A 23637-nucleotide genomic window follows, 5' to 3' on the forward strand; every position below is an offset into this window, starting at 1 on the left:
AGTACAAATGCTTAGGTATATCAAAAATTTTTTTTGTTTTTATTTTTCCCCCTACTCATAGAGAATTATTTTGATGACCTATCACATCGTTTTGTATCACTATAATCTGTATCCTCAAAAAATTATGGAAATCAAATTTAGCATTTGAACTTACTCATTGTTCAAATATTTTGTAAAAATTTTTCAAGTAACAATAACGGTTAAGAGTTCTAATCCTAAGGCTAACAGAAAAGTACTAAAAACACAGAATTGAAACTGTTTTCTCTGGGGATACAGATTGAAGAGGAGGGAAACATTTATTTAAATACATTAAGCAGACTTCTTCCGTTAGGCTGTGGTTAATTAAGTTCAAAAAAGTTAGGTAAAGATTTGCCCGTGTGTCCCCCTCCCACCCTTTGCTGTCGTGCTGGTGTTGAGACACAGGGCTTATTTTAATTAATGTAAGGGTGTGTGCCGCTATGTCTTTGGTGGCTTGGTTGTACCACTTTGTTTTTTATATCTATGAATACAAGATGTGGAGAAGTACTTTTAGTATGGTTACTATAATATCAAGATAGAAGCTTGGCTTAGTAGGCTTCTTTCTGAGTGACACTCCCCCCGCCCCTCCAAAAAAAAACCTTCCGACTTTTCATTGAATGTTATTAGGAATTATTCTTATTTCCTCAGCAATGAAAAATCAAATTGTTATTTAGTGTGATGGTTGCTTAGTTATCTACCATATAGGTGAAGATGTGCTTAAGAGATTTGTTGGCCTTAGAAAATCCTAACAGGTGGTCAGATCTTTGTTTTATGCATAACTCCCATTTAGTGTTAATGAGCATTGTGGGCATTTGAGGGTTTAATGTAAAATGAGGGTTAAGTTCACCTGAGTTTTTCTAGACAGAGAATTAGAGCAATGAGAGAGAAATGCTTGAATATTAATACTGATTAATTTTCTAAACTATATTTAGTTTTCTTAAACTATTAACTACATACAGGTTTAACTGAAATAGATTTCTTAAAATACAATCTTAATATGTAAAAATTAATAAAATTATTGTATTGCAGTTTTTACTATTTTAAAGATTTTTAACTTTTGGGTAAGAAGGTGAATTCAATCTCAAGTTTTAAGTGAATAATTTTCTGATATTTGAAGTTTATAGTGACTGTAGATGTTTGAAATGTAATGGTATCTGTGTTTTGGTTCTTTGTTGCTTAAAACTTAGAAGTAGTTTGAGAAAAGATTTTGGTAGGGGCTTCTTGTGTATGACATGTTAACTCCATTGCATTTCCTTAGAAGGTAAGGATTTTTGAGGTAAAAGGCTATAAAAAGTATACTAGGTAGTTTATAAAGAAGTGAAGAATTCCAGCATAATTCTTTTGGAATTAAGAATATGTGTACTTTTAGTAATCATAGATCACATAATTTTAGATAAAACTTTTAATGTAACTTTCATTTTGAAATGATAGAAACTGATTAGACTAAAAACAGATTGAGAAAGTTTTGATTTTTTTTTCCTCTCAAAATTCGGATATGCTTGTGATCTAGACTTTTTAAATAAAGTGAAGCCACTGTGTGCCACTTCCCTTTTCTTCTAGCCTCCTGTTTCCTTTAATAAAGTGAAACTTGGGAAATTTTGGCTTTAATTGGAAGTAGATAAGGATGTCTATAATACTGTAGAATATGAAGAACTTTTTCTGTTTATTAATGATTTAAAAATTATTTCAACTCTCAAATATGGTCATTTTCTAAAGCTTTTCTCATTTTTAAAAAAGCTTATCTTTCGGAAAAAAGTTGATTTGAAAGATATTTACTGTAATTTAGGAAACGAACAACATAAAATCAACGTTAACTTTTGTAGTAGCACAAATTTCTAGTGAAGTTAAAGTCCACTGTCATTGTGCTATTGTGCTTTTGAGTTAATGTTTATTCTGCTCGTTTGTTGTACAAGTTATGAATGTTTGCCATCTGTCACTCTTAATAGGTGTCTCTGCTTTTATTTTAAAGCATCATGGTTTATTATTTTTCTCTTGGGATAGTTGTGCATTTTTAGTGTTGAATTAGGAAAGATTTTTTCTTTTACTTAAATTGAAAGAAGGTCCATACTTTAAAAATGTTTTATAAAGTTAAATAGACTATAGGAGTATGCCACACTATTTTATATTTGAAATAGCAAATTAAAATATTCCAAAAGTTAAAATGTTGATGGCAGTAGCTGCTATTTATAGTAGGATTCCTTGGATGCTTTATTATAGGTATAGATGGATAGAGAGTAAAAAGCTTTTTTTCTGAACCACATCCATACTTATCTCAAAATGACTATGTTTTTTTTTTTTTTTTATAACTTCACTTGGAGTGGTTAATAGATTTGCTGGCAAAATTGAGGCTATGTAGTTAGCAAAGGTTGCAAAAACCAAGATCATGGCATCCAGTCCCATCACTTCATGAGAAATAGAAGGGGAAAAAGTAGAAGCAGTGACAGGTCTTATTTTCTTGGGCTTCAGAATCACTGTGAATGGTGACTGCGGCCATGAAATTAAAAGACGCTTGCTCCTTGGAAGAAAAGATGTGGCAAACCTAGACAGTGTATTAAAAAGCAAAGGCATCACTTTGCCGACAAAGGTCTGTATAGTCAAAGACACGGTTTTCCAGTATTCATGTACAAATGTGAAAGTCGGACCATAAGGAAGACTGAACATCGAAGAAATAAGTGTTTTTGAATTGTGGTGCTGGAGAAGACTCTTGAGAATCCCTTGGACATCAAGATCAAGCCAGTCAATCCAATCAATCCTGAAAATTCATTGGAGGGATTGATGCTGAAGCTAGAGCTCCAATACTTAGGTCATCTGATGTGAAGAGCCGACTCATTGGAGAAGACCCTGATGCTGGGGAAGATTGAAGGCAAAAGGAGAAGGGGGCGGCAGAGGATAAGATGGGTTGGATGGCTTCACTGACTCAATGTACATGAATTTGAGCAAACTCCAGGAGATGGTGAGAAGGACAGGAAAGCCTGGCATGCTGCAGGCCATGGAGTCACAAAGAGTTGGACACGACTTGGCGACTAAACTACCAACATAACTATATCAGAAGTGCCATTTAAAATTTGTCTTTAAATTTTTCAATTTCTCCCCCATGTAGAGAATCTTATACTAAATAGTAAGCATGGGAATCATTTGGTTGAAATGAGACCTAAGGTGGCTGATAATGCACTACTTGTTAGGCTCTGTGCCAGAAACGTCCTTTTTATCCATCACTTATTTTTATAGTTGAGTCATGGATTAGAATGCTGATGGACGTAAGATGTTTTGAGTTTAATTATTAACTGTCTAGTTGTTTTTTTTTTTTTGGCAGGGTGAATGACTGGAAGAGTTAGGACAAAGTAACTAACAAGTGAGTCAACTTAGAAATTGGCACTTTAGGTATAGAGTGTGTGGTATTTCCCTTGGTTATGCAAATGTCCTATTCATTTATACAGAAACCAAATCAGTATGTTTGTGATATATCATTGTCTTTATGTGGTGGGAAAATAATTTTCAGGTAATTTAATAGAGTACATGGCACTTTGGCCTTTTATTCTCTATGGATTAGCTTTGAAACCTGATGTTTTAGTGTCTAGAGAGATAGCAAAGTGGTCGTAGTTCAATATTCTGAGGTGAAGTAGGGTTTATGAATTTAGGGATTAAACTGTAATACATTCAGTTTAGCTCTGAGTAGATATAGTGCCTCTATGTTACTTTTTGTTTCTTTCATTTCTTTTATAGAAGAGGAAGATGGAGTGTGGGAGAATGGACTTTCCTATGAATGCCGAACTTTGCTTTTCAAAGCAGTTCACAATCTGTTGGAACGGTGTTTAATGAACCGGAACTTTGTACGTATTGGCAAGTGGTTTGTGAAGCCTTATGAAAAAGACGAAAAACCTATAAATAAAAGGTAAGCTATCTTTAAACTCTTACTTGATATTTCTTTAGGCTTGTTAATATTAATGACTTTATAGAATGTGTGATAAAACTAATATCTCACAGACATTCAGAAGGTTAACTTTGGCAAAGTCCTATAAGTATTCAGTTTTCTTTGATTCCTTCATTCTTTCTTTTACACATTTTAAGAATTTTCTTGTAGTACAGATAGGTTGTGTGTCAGTACAGTGGCTTAAGTTTTGATTTGGGATAATAGAAAAAATGTGAGATGAAAGCAGAGACTTACGCATTAAAGTATATATGTTTTTTAGTATTAGTGGAAATACATTCATGGTACTCTGTTAAAATTAAGTAGTATTAATAGTTTTTTTAGATGGTGATCTGTAGTCATGTTTGGGTTGAGGTAATCCTCATTCTCAGCATCTTTTTGCTTTAATTAAAGTTATTTAAATTTGTATGTTTCTATGTAGGACATGTTTACTTTTGGGGTGCTTATGATTTTCTTCAGCTTTAAATTAAGCAAATTCATGATGCTAATGTGTAGGATAGTTGCAGATGGAGGCACAGAAGACTTTTAAGACATATTCAGGTAAAAGCTTTAGGTTACTACAGTTCTCTGGTTTAAATAATATAAGGCGTAATCTGTTAGAAGATTTAGTCGCAAGCAGTTGTTGAATTAGTGAGACTTCGAGAGAAATTAAACAGTGGTATGTAAGATGGGATATGGGAAAAGAAAAAAATGAAGGAAATTTATTCATTTTCCCTAAAAGATGTGATGGTTGTAATCATTGTTGAGATGTCATTTTATGTCAGGTGCACATCTTTTTTCATGCACACACACAATTTTTTGTAAACTTCCCTTTCTAGTTTCATTATAATCGATGAGTAGGTAAGACATATCAAGCCTTTCATTTTTTCTCTCTGAAAATTAAAACAAACCTTTATTGTCAAAAGAATAATTGTACAAGGTAGGAGTGCATTCAGTTGCAAATGACAAAAAAGTCCTAACTAGCTTATGTAGGAATTGATTTTTCTTAATAGTCTGGAGGAAGATATGTTCAATGATATCATCAAAACTTAGGTTCCCTGGAGTTTTCTGCTCTTTTATCTCTAGCCTTTGGCTTTTATCTTCATGGTTCCAGTAAATGTTGCATCTCCAGACTTCACTCATGGTGGATTCCAGGTAGGAAGAGGAAGGGAAGGAGGAGATGAGAAGGGGTGACCATTGGATCAGAAATTAGATTCTTTTCTGGAACTCTTAGCTGACATATCATTGGCTATCTTGAGATAAATACTCTGTATATGGGAACATTGCCACTCTGAGCAAAATAAACCTTGGTTAGTAAGAGGAAATAGAGAATAGATAGTAGGTAGTCAGTTTGAAGAATTCAAGCTGATTACCAAGAATTAAAAAGAGAACCTGTAATCCTGAGCCCCAACTATTAGATGTGCTCCTCAGAGGCAATCCCTTTAAATTCTTCTAACTTAACTTTAATTTACCCGTTTAAAAACTTATAAGCAAATGCTAATTATTGAGCTTTCTGTTATTTCAGTTATTCAAGATTTAATCTTCTATTAATAATTTAGCTATCTTACCGTCCCCTCCACCCCAGCCATCTCCCAACTCCCATCCCTACCACGTGGACATTGGCATGCTGAGATACTCTGTTCTCCTGTCCTTTCTTTTTTTTCCCTTATCTTACCAATATAGTTATGAGATTTGGTAAAAAAAAAAAAAAAAAAAGTACCTATTGTTTCTATTATTATAATTTTATACATATTTAGTGAGTCATACAGCATGTAGGATTACGTTCCATTTCCTCTATATAATTTTGTTTTTCCCAGTGTTAATGTGATTACCTCTTTTTTCCCTTAATTACCTATGTCAAGGGTTGGTAAACTACCTCCTCACAGGGAAGATATAGCCTGCCCCCTGTTTTTGTAAATTTCATTGTAACACAGCCTTGTTCCTTCATTTTTGGATTACTTTATGCCTGCTTTCACACTCCAGCAGAGTTGAATAGTTGTGATAAGAGACTGATGATCCCACAATGCCTAAAATATTTCTCTGGCTTTTTACAGATAGTTTGCTGATCCCCAACCTGTATACTTACTGGTAATTCGCCCCTAGGCCATCTACAGGAAGTATAAGTCTCCCCTTTACCTTTAAGGAGTTTGTGTAATCTTTTAATTTCTTCTCACTCTCTCTCAGTATCCCTATTTGAACCCTTCATTGTTCGGTTCTGTTTTGGACTTGTTGTTTTATTAGGCCTGTTTCATAGTAGTCATCTTGGGAATTTGCTTTGCCTTTTTGTCTGTGTTGGGTCACTTACTTCCTGGATTTCATGTTTTGTTTTTTTGTCTTACTGTTTTGGTAATGCCCATCTACCTGTAGTTTCCTGAGAAGAGAATACATAAGAAGTAATATTTTTGAGATCCTGGATGTCTGAATTATCTCTTTTTCTACTCTTAAGACTTCTGGGCACTAAAATGCTGATTGGAAGTTCTGTATGTGTAAATAGCTATGAAGCAAGCTGCAGGCTTTAGTAAGGTGATTGGACTGGGACTTGGCCATTTTTATTTAGAACTGTGCTGTTATAGTAGCCACCAGTCAATTGTAGCTATTTAAATTTCAGTAAATTGAAAAAATAAAAATTCATTTCCTCCGTTGTCTAAACCACATTTCGAATACTGTTACAAGTGCTGGTTATTGTATTGCATAAGTTCTTTTGGATGATATTGCTTACACCAGAGCCTTTACACTTAAAATAATGCCTTAGCATCACTAAAGAAATCAGTTAAGGGTGTTTTTATTTTTGTTTTTTTTGGAGGGGTTGGGCAGTAACTGAAAGACTACTTTAAACTTCACTCGTAAAGCTTTGTCTTCTTTCATACACCTGTGGCTTTTACACAGTCCCTTCAACTCCATCTTATTTAAATAGAAGCACCACAAGATTTAAGGTGGCTTATTAAGTAGCCGTTTTGTATAGCTTTGGGATATCCTTTGGTTGGGTTCCTCAATACCTTTGAAAACTTAACTTCTACGGAAGCTATTATGTTTTCTCAGGACTCAATTCTTTTCTTCTTGTCTTCTAAGATGGCACTGTCTAATAGAAATACAATATGAGTCACATATGTATTTTAAAATCTTGCAGTAGGCACATTAAAGAAAGTTTTTTAAAAAGTGAAATTGATTTTCATATATTTAACCCAATATATCTAAAATATTTCAGTATGTAATTGCATATGCAAATGATATTAATGAGGTAGTTTACTTTTTTAAAACTAGGTCTTTGAAATCTAATATGCGTTTCATTCTTTAGAGTACATCTCAATGGGATCTGTCCACATTTACAAGTGCTTGATAGTCATGTGTATATTGGTTTGCATCAGTGGTGATGAACCCTCTTGGAATTGTATGCTAAATTGGGATTGTACTTGAGACTCAAAAATAGGGGAACTTCGAACTTCTGTCAAGATGTCCTTTATTTGCTAAGTTGGGCCTGGTTACTGTCTTATTTTTCCTCCTCTTAGCATAGTCTATCATTAATGTCCATCATCAAGATTATTCTGAAGTCCTCAGTGATGATATAATAGTACTTAAGACCTAATGAAATCTCTCTGTGATGTTTGAGTCATTAGGATTTGCATGGTCAGTTTTCCCCATTCTCATGCTTTCTAGAAACATTTTTGAGAAAAATTCAGGGCTAGGAAAGACTTTTTTCTCTCTTTTTTCCTTCCCATTAAGCTTTTCTTACTGTCATTTCTTACTGTGATTCTTAGAGATTCATACAAATCTGTCCTTTTGAACTGTTGATTTTAGATTTGAATGATAATAGAGAAATTTTGTTTTTCTGAAGGGAATGAGAAACCTTTGCATAAGCATAACTGACCAGGCCGTGTTTGAAATTAGGGCTTAATAGGTGTTAAATCAGTTTTCAAAACAGACCTGTTAGTCCAGTTTTACAGTTGTTAAATCTGAAGAATAGGGAGGTTAAGGAACTTCTTGGAATTCATACATCTTGCAGGTATTGGAGCTGGATTATAGGGCATGAAAAAATATGAGACAGAGTGTGCCCTGTAGATCGCTGTATCTCCTGTACCTACGTGTTATTATTTTATTTATTTTTTATTATTTAAAAAAATCTTTTAGCTGTGTCACACAACATTGTGGGATCTTAGTTCCCTGACCAGAGATTGAACCCACATCACGTGATCTGCATTAGCCCACCAGGGAGGTCTTAACCTACATCTTTTTAAAGTTATAGAAAATAGTAAAACAGAAGACTTAAAAATATTAGGGAGATGCTATATTCGCTGAGCACTTGAAGTTGTAAACCAAAATAATGTCATTGCTTTCTGAATATTCTTTATAATGTAAGTAATGTGTTCACTAAGTGAGCTGAAGTATATAAAATTTACAGATAAAGGTGTTATATTTTGGATTTTAATATATATCTATTGTTCATTGAGATATGTATGGTAAGGGTATTTGATATTGAAATTGTACCTATAAATTTAAGGAATTTAAAGAATCACTTTGAGGGCTACAGAAATATAGATTAATGCAGTGGTCTGGTCCAAACTTGTCTGGATATGGAATCACCTTGAGAGAATAAAAACATAATCTGTGTATTAACCTGAGAATGTGGTGTAGGGTTTGGAATTTATAAAAGATCTCTGTGTGATTCTAATGAAAGATAGGTTTGAAAACTATTTGATCAATGAAATAAAAATCTTGAATTAGGATGACTAGGATTCTTTTTTTGTGTGTGTGGTATAATATAAACAACACAAGTTACCATTTTAGCCATTTTTTAAGTGTATGGTACAGTAACATTAATTACATTCATACTGTTGCACAGCCATCACACTATCTCCAGAAATTTTTCATCATTCCAGGTGGAAAATTTGCCCATTGATTAATGACTCCCTATTTTCTCCCCCTCACAGCCCCAGGTAACTACCATTCTACTTATTGTCTCTATGACTTTGACTGTTCAAGATACCTTACATAAGTGAAATCAAAAGGTATTTGTCCTTTAGTGTCTGGCTTATTTCACTTAGCACCATGTTCTCAAGGTTCTTATCCAAGTTGTAGCATGCACTTCCATTTCTCTTTAGAAAAATATTTACATATTTCTTTATTTGACTGTTCTGGGTCTTAGTTGCAGCATTCGGGATCTTTAGTTGCAGCATGTGGCTTGTTGGATCTAGTTCCCAAACCAGGGATTGAACCTAGGCCCTGAATTGGGAGTGTGGAGTCAGCCATTGGACCATCAGGGAAGTCCCCATTTCTTTTTAAGACTGAGTAACTTTCCGTTGTATTTTTATACCACATCTTGTTTATCTACTCATCTGTCAGTTGACATTTGGGTTGTTTCTACTTTTTGTCTGTTGTGAATAATGCTGCTATAAATATTAGTATACAAATATCTATTCAAGTCCTTGCTTTCAGTTCTTTTGGAAACATACAAGAAGTAGATTTGCTAGGGCATACAGTAATTCTATTTTAATTTATTTTTTGAGGAATCGCTAAAGTCTTTTCCACTGTGGCTGCCCCATTTTATATTCCAGCGAGCAGTGTAGGAGGATTGCAGTTTCTACACATCTTCACCAACACTTCATTTTTTAAAAAATAGCAGCCATCCTTATGGATGTGAAGTAGTTATCTCATTGTCATTTTAATTTGCATTTTCTAAATGACTAATGATGTTGAACATCTTTTCACCTGTTGGGTGGCTGTGTATCTTCTTAAATGTCTGTTAAAATCCTTTGCCCATTTTTAATTGATTGTTAGGATGACTAGAGCTTTAAGTCAACACTCCCTTTAAATAGGTTTATGATTTTAAGACAAGTCAGTTAACTTCTTTGTGTCTTGAATTCCCTACCAGCAAAATGGGATATCATCTTTCTATACCTGCCTAACAGAAGTGCTAAGAATACAGCACTTCCTAAAGCAGTATACTTACCTGTTACAGTATTAGAACAGCTGACTTTAATCTATAAGCATATTTTCCATTTATGTCTTAGAAATAAATAATCTTTTGTTTAATTTCAGTACTTAACATTTTTCTACAACAGATTATCTGTCCAGGTTTCATCTGTAAAATTATGCCTTATTCTTAACTTTTTGCTTTGGTTGTTATAGTAAAAGCTCCTGGAGAGCAGTTTTATTCTCCATAATACTTTATGGTACTTAACAGTGCCTTGGATTCTTATTGTAGTTGCACATATTTGTTTTAACTCCACTTTTCTAAGTGCTGAGTACTAAAAATGAAGTGGTGTTGTAAAATGATCTCTCTCCTCGAAAGACAAGCCATTGCAAATTTAGTATGGTGGTATTACCTAACATTCACTTTGGCCTATAATATTTTCTGACTAGATTACCTTTAATATAGGTATACCTTGGAGATAATTGCTTCCCTGGTAGCTCAGCTGGTAAAGAACCCGCCTGCAAAGCAGGAGACCCTGGTTCCTTTCCTGGATTGGGAAGATGAAGATCTCTGGAGAAGGAATAGGCTACCCACTCCACTATTGCTAGGCTTCCCTGGTGGCTCAGATGGCAAAGAATCCTGGGTTGATCCTTGGATTGAGAAGATCCCCTGGAGGAGGGCATGGCAACCCATGCCAGTATTCTTGCCTGGAGAATCCCCATGGACAGAGGAGCCTGGTAGGGGTCCATGGGGTCGCCAAGAGTCGGACACGACTAAGCTCAGCACAGCACATAAACCTTAGAGTCATTTTGTCAGTATCTGCAAAATAACTGCTCAATTTTTATTGTGATTGTGTTGAATCTTATTATTCTATAGCACCACAGTAAAGCACACATCATAATAAATTGGGTCACAGGGAATTATTTGGTTTCCAGTGCGTATAAAAGTTACGTTTACACTAACTGTAGTCTATTAAGTATACAGTAGCAATATTTGTAGAAAACAGTGTACGTAACTTACTTTATTACTAAAAAATGCTAACTATTCTCTGTACCTTCAGCAAGTCATAATCTTTTTGCAATAGTAACATCAAAGATCACTTACCACAGATCACCATACCAAGTATAATAATTATGAAAAAGTTTGAAATGTGAAAATTACCAAAAGGTGACACACAGACATGAAGTGAATATACGCTGTTGAGAAAATGGTGCCAGCAGACTTGCTCAGTGCCAGGTTGTCACACACCTTCGATTTGTAAAGCCCTCAGTTGTCTGTGAAGCACAGGAAAGCAAGGTGTACTTGTGTAAGAATTTGAGAAAATTTATCCCATATTTAGAATTTTTAGTTGTTTTCCTCCTATACATGCACAAACTTGGTTTATTTTAAACCATTTTCTATTACAACTAGATCAGTGTGTATAGGAAACATAGCAGTATATGGTGTGATGTTTTTCCTAAAATAGGCAACTGGAATTGAGAGCTTGCTGTTTAGTAGGGTAGTACAGAGAGTAGGAATGGAGAGTTTATTTTCTTTTAATATTTTATGTATGAAATGAAACAGTTGAAAGCTGTAGTTTTAACTATAGTTCACTGATTAAATATGAGGATATAAAATACAGGTCTCCAAGCCTCTTTGTCTTTTAAAGATAAAGACTATGAACTTCCCTGGTGGTCCACTGGTTAAGAATCTACCTTGCAATGCAGAGGACACAGGTTTGAACTCTGGTCTGAAAGATTCCACATGCCACGGAGCAACTGAGCCTGTGCCCCACAACTACTGAGCCCCATGTGCTACAACTAAGGATCCCAAATGATGTCAACGAAGATCCTGCGTGCTGCAACCAAGACCCCAGGCAGCCAAATGAACATTAAAAATAAGGAACAATGGACTGTTCTAGGTTGTTGCTTAAACTTGCAGACGTTCTTGAAAGTGTTTGCAATTTAGCTTTTGGAATCTGCATTAAGCACACAGCATTCGTGGTGGTTTCCATAGCATACTTACCTTAAACTTAATCAAATTGCAGTTTACCTATGTGTAGATTATTATTACTTGAGTCACTTCCTTAGTAAATGTTTCCCTTGACATAGAGAATTTTTAGTTATTCCCCTTTAAATTCTTAGTTTTTTGTCGGCAAAATTTATCTTTTAATGTTTTCTGAAAAAACTGTATAGAGTTATAATGTTAAAAACTATATATATATTCATTCTAACTAGTTTAATATGAAATTTTCTTAATTTTTTTTTAACCACATCTTTTATCCACTCTTTGGAGAGAGATGCTTTGAAAGTTGATTTCTGCTTGTTTTATGTCAGTACATATAATTGGGGTCCCAGATGGCTCAGTGGTAAAGAATCCACCTGCCATTCAGGAGAGGCAAGTTTGATCCCTGGGTTGGAAAGATCCCTTGGTGAAGGAAATGCAACCCAAACCAGTATTCTTGCCTGGGAAATCCCACAGACAGAGGAACCTGGAGGGCTACAGTCCACAGCATTGCAAAAGAGTCAGACGTGACTTAGTACTTAAACAACAAGCAATGTATAATGGGCATAACCTTCTCTGAACACTGTTGGCTTGCTAAGATAAAAATACCTAGAAAAAATATTTAGAAATGATGTTATGTATATATACTTTCTGTACCCCTTAACAGTTATAGAATAATTTTGTCAGAAAAGAGGTCACTAGAAAGAAAAGTGTAAATATGGCTTTGTAAGCATTCCCACATCTAGTAATGGGATTGGTTGCGTATATTTGTTTACTTTAGATACATTCTTTGAGGAAAATGTATGGCGGCTTGTGAGTAATTTTTAAAAAAAACCTAATGTTCCCTGAAGAAGGACATGGCTACCCACCCCAGTATTCTTGCCTGGAGAATCCCATGGACAGGAATCTGGTGGGCTACAATCCCTGGGGTCACAAAGGATTCAGTTCAATTCAGTTCAGTCGCTCAGTCGTGTCCGACTCTTTGCGACCTCATGAATTGCAGCATGCCATGCCTCCCTGTCCATCACCAACTCCCGGAGTTCACCCAGACTCATGTCCATTAAGTCAGTGATGCCATCCAGCCATCTCATCCTCTGTCGTCCGCTTCTCCTCCTGCCCCCAATCCCTCCCAGCATCAGAGTCTTTTCCAATGAGTCAACTCTTTGCATGAGGTGGCCAAAGTACTGGAGTTTCAGCTTTAGCATCATTCCTTCCAAAGAAATCCCAGGGCTGATCTCCTTCAGAATGGACTGGTTGGATCTCCTTGCAGTCCAAGGGACTCTCAAGAGTCTTCTTCAACACCACAGTTCAAAAGCATCAGTTCTTCGGCGCTCAGCTTTCTTCACAGTCCAACTCTCACATCCATACATGACCACTGGAAAAACCATAGCCTTGACTAGACAGACCTTTGTTGGTAAAGTAATATCTCTGCTTTTGAATATGCTATCTAAGTTGGTCATAACTTTACTTCCAAGGAGTAAGCGTCTTTTAATTTCATGGCTGCAGTCACCATCTGCAGTGATTTTGGAGCCCAGAAAGATAAAGTCTGACACTGTTTCCACTATTTCCCCATCTATTTCCCATGAAGTGATGGGACCAGATGCCATGATCTTCATTTTCTGAATGTTGAGCTTTAAGCCAACTTTCTCACTCTCCTCTTTCACTTTCATCAAGAGGCTTTTTAGTTCCTCTTCACTTTGTGCTGTAAGGTGGTGTCATCTGCATATCTTATTAGGTTATTGATATTTCTCCTGGCAATCTTGATTCCAGCTTGTGCTTCTTCCAGCCCAGCATTTCTCATGATGTACTCTGCGTGTAAGTAAAATAAGCAGGGTGACAATATACAGCCTTGATGTACTCCTTTTCCTATTTGGAACCAGTCTGTTGTTCCATGTCCAGTTCTAACTGTTGCTTCCTGACCTGCATGTAGGTTTCTCAAGAGGCAGGTCAGGTGCTCTGGTATTCCCATCTCTTTCAGAATTTTTTATAGTTTATTGTGATCCATACAGTCAAAGGCTTTGGCATAGTCAATAAAGCAGAAATAGATGTTTTTCTGGAACTCTCTAGTTGGCAATTTGATCTCTGGTTCCTCTGCCTTTTCTAAAACCAGCTTGAACATCTGGAAGTTCACGGTTCACGTTTTGCTGAAGCCTGGCTTGGAGAACTCTGAGCATTACTTGACTAGCGTGTGAGATGAGTGCAGTTGTGCGGTAGTTTGAGGATTGGACATGACTAAAGCAAATGAGCATGCACACATGCACAAGCGCATACCTCAGCTGTACAAGAATGGGCGTAATTCTTACTGAAATGCTTTTTGCTTTCACAGCATCCATTCTTCTCAATGTCTTCTTCTGACACTCAGGCTGTTCTTTCTTGGTCCCGATTGTGAGTGTCTTCTATTATACTAAAGCTGCAGGTTTTAGAGCTCCCTAGGGCCAGTTCCCTCTGTTTCTCAACATTCCCTCTCTAGGTGATCACATTCATTCACAAAGATGTAAATACCATCCACCCTGATAATCCCCAGATTTATACTATAAACCCAAACCTCCACCACATCATAAAAGTTACTTTGTCCAAAAACTGATTTCTTGATCTTTACCCCAAACCTGCTCCTTCTCTAGACATCTGTATGCTGTACCCTGAGGCTCATGTCATCAGATACTGCTTTAATTCTAGGGACCTCCTGGTTCCCGTATGTAATCCATCACCAAATTCCCAAACACATTGTAGATGTGCCCACTTCTGTCCATTTCTACTGTCACTACCCTAGTCCAAGTGACCATTGTCTCTCACCTGGGCTATTATTGCTCTAGGTCCTGGTGGCTCAGTGGTCAAGAATCTGTTTGCCAATGCAGGAGACGCAAGAGAGACAGTTTCAACCCCTGGGTTGGGAAGATCCCTTAGAGGAGGAAATGGCAACCCACTCCATTATTCTTGCCAGGAAAATTCTGTGGACAGAAGAGCCTCAAGGGTTACAGTACATGGCGTTGCAAGGTGTCGGACTTAACGATTGAGCGTGTACACATGCACACATATCCTGTGGATTCTCTTCTCTAATAGCTGGTGAGATGTCCCAAGTAAAAACAAAAAAAATCAGATACTATCATTCCTCTGATTAAAAATCCTTCAATAATTTCCCCTTGCACTTTAGAACAAAATTCAAACTGCCTCGTTCTGTATATTCTGACCTGCTTGTTCCTCTTCCATCTTAATCCCAGTTTTTTGCTCCTGTCTATACTCCAGTTGATACTGATCTTCAGTTCTTCAAGTAAGCCAAAATCCTTCCTGCCCCAGGGCTTTTGGACCTGCTGGTTGCTCTATCTGGAATGTTTTCCTCTACTTCTTGCCCTGTAAACTGATTCATCTTTCAAATTTCAGCACAAAGATCACTCTTCCTAAACCGCCTTCCATCCAAATTAAATTAGTTCCCTCTAGTGAGTTCTCTCTTAACATCCTTTTCTTTTGTATCATTCATTACAGTCTTTTAAGTAAATAAATACGTATATGTACGAACGCATGTATAGGTATGTGTGTTTATGTGTGTGCACATAAAATGCCTGCCTCTTCCATTAGGTTGTGAAATTCATGAAGACAGGGACTCTTTCTATCTTGGTCACCTCTGCGTAGCCTACACTTTGCATGGTGTCTAACACATAATGTGTGCTTTATTAAATATTTGCTGAACTAATTAGTGAAAGTCTGCTTTTCCACCAATACTCTGTTTCTGAAAGCAACCCTTCTAAGAGTTCTTTTATCTTTCCAGATATGAAAACATATGATTAAAGAGAAAAGAGTTCCAACATGATCGCATTTTAGTATGTTTTCCTAGTACAAATTTTTACATTTGAATTAAATCTAATAAAAATAGCTTTAGAAAGATAATTAAAGAGAAGTAGGGGCTGCTGTCTATGGGGTCGCACAGAGTTGGACACGACTGAAGCGACTTGGCCGCAGCAGCAGCAGGGCCTAGATAATAATTAAAAGATAGTAAGAAAAAAAAGTTGAGATTTGACAATAACAAAGTACGTGTTACATAGAAAGAAGCCATTACCATGTAGAACTTCAACACAGTAAATTTTGCTGAGCATTTATTATACACCAGGTCATGTGGCTCATGTCCGTAATGATTTGCCAGCACCTTTTTATCACTTTGTTCTATTTCTAATTTATTTTTTAATTGAAGGATAATTGTTTTACAGATATCAGTAAGTTTTAAAAGGAAGGTGGTAAAGATTTCTTTAGTAAAACTGTTAAAAAGTGGTTAATTGTGTTACAAAGAAATACTTTATTTAGGAGTAGGAAAAATACTTATGTTATTTCACAAAGGTGTTGAATTTTTAACAAGTTGATTTTAGTAGTCCCGCTTTCAGAAGAAGAAATGCACATTTTGCTCAGTCCTTATTTATAGCAATGGTAGTTAATTAAAAAATCCAAAATTATTTTTTAGCAAGCCAGTAGTTTCGCATTTATTCAAGTTAGCCTTGTCTCCATAGGCACAGAGGACCTGAATTGTCATTCTAATGTATTTTTTTAATTGAAGTATATTCGAATTGTGCTTCAATTCATTGCATTAAAAAAATCTGTTTAAAAAAAAAATCCCAGTGTTTCAGCTGGTATTAAGAGTAGTGTTTGGTATTAACAAGAGGGTCTGAGATTTTACACACTTTTTTTTTTTTAATTATGCTGGGTCTTTTTTGTGGCACAAGGGCTTCTCTTGTTGTAGCACAGGGACTCTCAAGTTGCAGTGCGCAGGGTTAGTTGCCCTGTGGCATGTGGGATTTATTTCCCCAACCAGGGATTGAACCCTCATTCCCTGTATTGGAAAACAGATTCTTAACCACTGGACTATCAGGGAAGTTCCTGAGATTCACGCTCTTGATTTGGTATTTTCTTGAGCTCTGTTATAACATAGTCCACACTATTGCTTTGTTGGGAAACTTATTTTCCAGCCCTGCAGTAAGTTCACTTAGGCATGTTTTCTGCATTCCAGATTATTTCAGGCAACAGTTCTGTGAAGTATTCATGTATTATATTAACATAGGTTCCCATTTTCCTGACTGTTTTTCAGTGTTTGTATTCTTTGCTACCAATTCTCTGATCCCAAAATGAATGCCACATGTTTAGGTTTTTCTTATGGTAGTGCCTCACCTTTGGTGCCAGTTTTTATATCAGGTATGGCTGTGTAATAAACCACCCCAAAACACAGGGATTTAAAACAGTTACATATTCTCACTAGTGTACCTGCAGGTCAGCTAGGAGTTAGTCAATCTAGTCACTGTAAACTGTAGTATGAGTAGAGGTGTATTTTGTATGATTCTCATCCCTCTTTCGACCAGTGAACCAGTCAAGGCATATTCTTGTGATGACAGAAGCACCAGAGGACAAGCTAAATTATATGTGAAATATATAAGTATTCTTCAACCTTCTGCTTGGCCAAAGCAAGTCACAAAGCGAGCCTGATTCAAGGGTTGGAGAAGTATATTTCACCTCTAATAGGAAGAACTACAAAGTCTGGATAAAGGGAGGAATGAACAAAACATTACAGAGCTACAGTAATCAAAACAGTATGGTACTGGCATAAAGACAAACATGTAAACCAATGGGAGAGAATAGAAAGTTCAGAGATAAATTCTTGTGTATATGTTCAAATGACCTTTGACAAGTGTGCCAGGACCACTCAGTGGGGAAAGGACATTCTCTTCAAAAAACGGTGTTGGGAAAACAAGTATTCACATGTAAAAGAATGAACTTGGACCCTTATCTTATACTATATACAAAAAATAACTTAAAATTAATTAAAAACCTAAATGTAAGACCTAAAACTATAAAGCTCCTAGAAAAAAAATATTGGAAAAGCCTCATGTCACTGGATTTGGCAGTGATTTTATGGTTATGGCACAAAGACAGGCAACAAAAGCAAAAATAGACAAATGGGACTATATCCAACCTAAATTTTTTTTTGCATTATGGATTGGAGAGAATATTTGCAATCATGTATCTGCTAAGGTGTTAATAGCCAGCATTATAAAGATTGGAAGGACTGATGCTGAACCTGAAACTCCAATACTTTGGCCACCTCATGCAAAGAGTTGACTCACTGGAAAAGACCCTGATGCTGGGAGGGATGGCAGAGGATGAGATGGCTGGATGGCATCACTGACTCGATGGACATGAGTTTGGGTGAACTTCGGGAGTTGGTGATGGACAGGGAGGCCTGGCATGCTGCGATTCATGGGGTCGCAAAGAATCGGACACGACTGAGCAACTGAACTGAACTACAACTCTACAAAATATCAAATAACCCAATTAAAAAATGGGAAAAATACTTCAATAGATATTTCTTCAAAGACTACATATAAATGGTCAATAAGCATAAGACAAGATGTTCAGGACTTCCCTGGTGATCCAGAGGCCGCCTGCCAATGCAGAGGGCACGGTTCTATCCCTGCTCTGAGAGGAATCCATGCTGTGAGGCAGCTGAGCCCGTGAGTTGCAACTACTGAAGTCTGCACGCTTAGAGTCTGTGCTCCGTAACAAGAGAAGCCACCGCAATAAAAAGCATGCACCACAACTAGAGAGTAGCCTTCTTTTGTGAAACTAGAAAAAACCCATGTGCAGCAACAAAGACCCAGCACAGCCAAAAATATAATAAATAAATCTTAAAAAAAAAGTTACTCAGTATCACTAATCGCAGAAATACAAATAAAAACGTGAAAGTCATTCAGTTGTGTCCGACTCTTTGTGATCCCATGGACTGTAGTCCATGGAATTCTCCAGGCCAGAATATTGGATTGGGTAGCCTTTCTCTTCTCCAGGGTATCTTCCCAACCTAGGGATCGAACCCAGGTCTCCCACATTGCAGGTGGATTCTTTACAAGCTGAGCCACAAGAAAAGCCCAAAAACATATTAGGTGGCTACTATTGAAATAAAGAATAGCAGATGTTACTAAGGATAGAGAAATTGGAACCCTTATGCATGATTAGTGAGATTGTAAAATAGTATAGTCACTGTGGAAAATGTTACGGGATTGCTCCAAAAATTGAAAACAAAATACCATATGATCCATCAGACCTTCTTCGGAGTGTGTATCCAGAATAATTGAAAGCAGGATTTTGAAGACATTTTGCACATCCATGTTCATAGCAGCAGCATTCTTAATAGCCAAGGGGTAGAACCAACACGAATATCCATTGATGGATGATGGCTAAGCAAAATGTGTTATAAACATACAGTGAATTATTGTTCATCCTTTAAAAGGGAAGAAATCCTGTCATGTGCTACACTATGGATGAACCTTGTGGACATTATGCTAAGTGAAAGAAGCCAGTCACAAAAAGGCAAATATTGTATGATTCTCCTTATGTGAGGTATCTAAACAAAGGGGTAATTCTTGGTGGATTAAGTGATCTTGGTCTAGAGAGTTTAGTGCAAGGGTCAGATTGTGGAAGATCTAAAGTGCTGTGCTAAGGTTTTAGGGGTTTTTTGACTTAGTCCTGAAGGCATTGGAAAACTATTGATTTTGAGCCTCCCAGTTGCATGATTAGAATTAATTTTTAGATCGCTGGCAGTGTTGTAAAGAAAGGTAAATTAGAGATTTTAACAACTACTCAGACCTTAAAAAGACAACAAAAAAATTATCTAAGAACTGGAATCAGTAGGAATTAGTGATGGATTAGTTGAAGGTAGGAAGTTTGGAGAAATTGAAAAATTGGAGATGATATCTTGCTTGCACAACTCTGCAGATTTGATAAGAAAAGGAGAATGGTTAGGGGAAAAAAAAGATGAAATATGGATTTTATTCTACAGTATTTAGTACTATGTGTCAAGGACCTGTTCTATCAATACAGGAATACAACATTATATGAAGGAAACATATTCCTTCTCCAGCAGAGCTTACATTCTTGGTGACTATAAGAAATAAACTGTGTAATAAGTTAGATTTTGATTATTTCTTAAGCCAAAACAAATCCCAGAAGAACAATTTAAAGGAGGGTGATCAGTGAAGACCTCACTTAAAAGGTGTTTAAAAATCTGAGAAAGGTTGGTGAAGGTGAGTATAGCTATCTAGAGTGTTCCAGATGGAATAACAGTAGGTACAAAGGCCTGATGTGTTTAAGAAACAGCAGAGGGGTCTATTGAGGGAAAAGGGGGAAGTATTAGAGAACAATAAGTAAGAAATGAAATTGGAGAAATAAGAGTTATGGGGGGGATAGGCTGATAAAAGGTATCATAGGACGTAATAACTTTTATGGCGTTACCCAAGTGTGATTCTTTTTCCCTTAGGAATTATATATATATAATGTATGTATATAAGTTTATTTTCATGATTTAGGTCTTGTTAAGACAGTCTTTTAGTATCCTGTGCATAATTTTTGTTGTATCACTTAGCATAGCTGTAATTAAATGATTGAGATTAACATAGTGTCATGTGGTTTGCTACAAAACACTTTTTTAATAAAAGGAGTAACACTTGTCTTCACTTGGTTGTTTAATATAGAGTGCGTTTATGTCTTAATATAAGCAAATATCTATAGTCTTTGTAATTACCCAACCATAGTTATTCCAAAGGACTTAGGTTTTTTAATCAGAAGAAATGAGCTTAATTTATTTTTAAATAATATAAATAATTTTATTTCCTGTAGTTATCACTTAAATCTCAATACAGCTAAAGCAAAAAAATAATTGGGTAAATGCATTGTGATATCTTGGATTTGATTCTGGAACAGAAAAAGGATATTAGTGGAAAACTCTGGTGAACAAATAAAAAACTGGAGTTTGTTGTAGTAATGTGCCAGTGTTAATTGCTTGTTTGACCAATGAAGCATGGCTATGTAAGACGTTAAGGAAAACTGAGTGAAGGGTATATGGGGACTTCCTATGTTTGTAACTTTTCTGTAAATTCAAAATTATCCTGAAAATAATTTAACAACAAAAGCTACTGGGATGGGGAAAATACAGTAATTACTTTTACTGTAACTTAATTTATTATACCCTTGTCTAGTCCAGAAAAAATTCAAGGGGTTTATATATGTATACAATATATTTCAAGCTTATTAATGGTTATAGCTTAAAGAATTCGTTCTTTAAGATGATTCTTAGGATAAGTGTTTGGAGAAGGAATAAGGTGAGTAAATTCTTCTTGGTGTATAATCTCATTCTCTTCTGGGCCACTCGACTTTTCTAAATTTTACTTTATGGATATATCTACTTTCCTCTTGGGAACTTTCATTTTCCAATCTGTATACCCAGTCATATCTAAATTTCCTAAGATGGTCTATCTTGCTTGTAACTTTGATTCTAGAATACCTTCAATTATAACACTCATCATTGCTTTAAAATATTCATTGGGGAGGGGGAGGGCAGCACATTAGCTGCTTGATTAGTTGCATTCAGCCCAGTTTCAGAAATAATATGAGAAAATATGTTTGCATTTATTTTTTAATAAGGGAGAAATAAAAATTAGATCATTTTTAATTCTGTTGTATGCATAGATTTTTTTCATCAACATAACCTTTTTTTCCTTAAAAAAAAATTGAAACTATACTAAACTGTACTATTACCTTTCCCATCAAACGCAGTCCCCCTCCTTTATTTATTTTAGTGGCTATATTATCATTATGTGTGGGTGTACCTAACTTGTTTAATGGTTCCTTTCTTTGCAGCTTTTCCTATTATAAACAGTGCTGTGAAGAACATTTCTTATAGCTAAATCTTTGCTTATATCTGTGATTTCATTTTTTTCCCTTTAGGTGATAAGGTAGAATTTTTGGGTTAAAGAGAATGTGCATTTTTGTGGTGTAACTTCTTAAAAAAGAAAAGCAAACTGACTTTGTTTTTGGCTATAAATCATTATTAAAATACTATTTTTTCTTCTTTATTAGTGAACACTTGTCCTGCTCTTTCACCTTTTTCTTGCATGGAGACAGCAATGTTTGTACCAGTGTGGAAATTAATCAACATCAACCTGTATACCTTCTTAGTGAAGAACATATCACCCTTGCTCAACAGTCTAATAGCCCATTTCAAGGTAGATTATTTTATGGGTATAGTTCCTTGATTTTTTTATTGTTGTTTCAAGAAAAAAAGCTTATTGGTAGAGATTAATGAGATTTCCCCCAGTCTTTAGCCTAATGGTGATTCTAATGTAGTTTACTTCTTTCCTGTTAGAGTACTACGTCAATTAAATAAATTTTTAATGCAAATATTATTTTTAAAAGTTCTTGTACATGAATGTTAGCATATTTTAAAGTGTTCTTTTAAATAGGCTATAGATGGTATACATGTTATATATATTCAAGGTTATCTTTTGTATCAGTTCACATAAGCCATGTTTAATGTAGGTACATAGGACTTTTGATATAATTCATACCATGAAAGTGGTTGAACTCTAGAGGAAATAATTTTGTAAGATTGATGATTAAAAAAAAAGTATTTGTTTGCAAGGACTGTGAGTTCTTACAAGTGTGTTCTTTGTAAGACAGTGTGTTCTTGTTTTAGTTCTAAGCTTCCTATTTGCTCTTTTAAAATTTATATGGCAGTATATAATAAGGACTTATATGTTGTTTTTCCTTAAATTGCTTTTTCTTAGTGGAAAGTCAAGAGAAATAGAAGGATATACGAATATTCACAGTTTATGTTGAAACTATCCATCTGAGATTTTTGGGTAGACAGAATCTTAAGTTTTATAATAAACTCGGGGTTATACTTTATCTTCACTTAATGAAGTACAGTAAATTCATTTTCTCTGGAATTGATCATTATGGGTTTCCTTTTCTTTGTTTGAATTGCGTAATTATTTGCCATACTATTCAGTGTCATCTTATTTGGTATAATTGTCTTCAGTTACTTACTTAATGTCTGTTTTGGGTTTCTAGTTATCTTAAGCCCATTTGGACTAAATGGCACTCTCACAGGACAGGCATTCAAGATGTCCGATTCAGCTACAAAAAAATTGATTGGTGAATGGAAACAGTTCTATCCTATCTCATCTTGTTTGAAGGAGATGTCTGAAGAAAAACAGGAAGATATGGATTGGGAAGATGATTCTTTAGCTGCAGTAGAAGTTCTTGTTGGTACGGATTCTGAGTATTAATCCTAAGTGGGAAATGTGTGACTATATGTATTAGTTAGCTTTTGCTGAATGATATAACTCTTTAATATCTTAGTGGCTTTTAATATCAAACATTTGGTTTTGCTTTCTTGTATCTTTTCATTCTGCAACCTAGGTTCAAGGAATATCCAGTATCTGGGACATAATATTCTTAAAAGAACAGAGGAATAATAGGAACTGAGCCTAACTATATTAAGTATATTTAATCTTCTGCTAGGATATGACATATGTGGCATGTGCTTACATTCCATTAGGTAAAAACTAGTATATGGCCAAGTCAGTCATTGGGGAAGGGAACTATAACCCACCTAGAGGGAAGCATGCTAAAGGTGAGAAGAAAATAATTGTGAATGAAGAATATTTGGAGGTGAGAAAGTTGACAGCCTGTGTGATGCAGTATCTTAATGTTTGGTAAAACTGTCGCCTCTGATGACTTGAAAGGCAGAAAATGTATACCTAAAGACCTTGTGGCTGATTAGCTCTGTCCAGGTCAGCTCTGCTTAGGTACGCTGTATTACATGCATCTTCCTCTTCAGGGACCTAAGTTAACAAGGTAAACTATATTTGAGACATGCTAATATGAAGGCAGAGGACGTAAAGTAGGAGAGGCTGCAGTGATCCTGCAAGTGTATCTGAAGTTCTTGTTGGGTCGCGGCATTTGTCACCTGCATGTAGATTCCAGAGCAAGGTGCACATCCAACCTAACAATG

General features: G+C 35.7%; 1 protein-coding gene across 1 annotated transcript in view; it reads left to right on the forward strand.

Moving 5' to 3' along the window:
- The window catches only part of MED13 (mediator complex subunit 13), a 96751-nt gene that overhangs the window by 6206 nt on the left and 66908 nt on the right, over positions 1-23637 (forward strand). Inside the window, exons 3-5 of the mRNA XM_027518955.1 lie at positions 3742-3910; positions 21699-21844; positions 22692-22889. Coding sequence (XP_027374756.1) covers positions 3742-3910; positions 21699-21844; positions 22692-22889 — 513 coding nt within the window. The remainder of the gene's footprint in view (positions 1-3741; positions 3911-21698; positions 21845-22691; positions 22890-23637) is intronic.

The sequence above is a fragment of the Bos indicus x Bos taurus genome, chromosome 19 (assembly GCF_003369695.1).
Source record: "Bos indicus x Bos taurus breed Angus x Brahman F1 hybrid chromosome 19, Bos_hybrid_MaternalHap_v2.0, whole genome shotgun sequence".
In the NCBI taxonomy this organism is placed as follows: domain Eukaryota; kingdom Metazoa; phylum Chordata; class Mammalia; order Artiodactyla; family Bovidae; genus Bos; species Bos indicus x Bos taurus.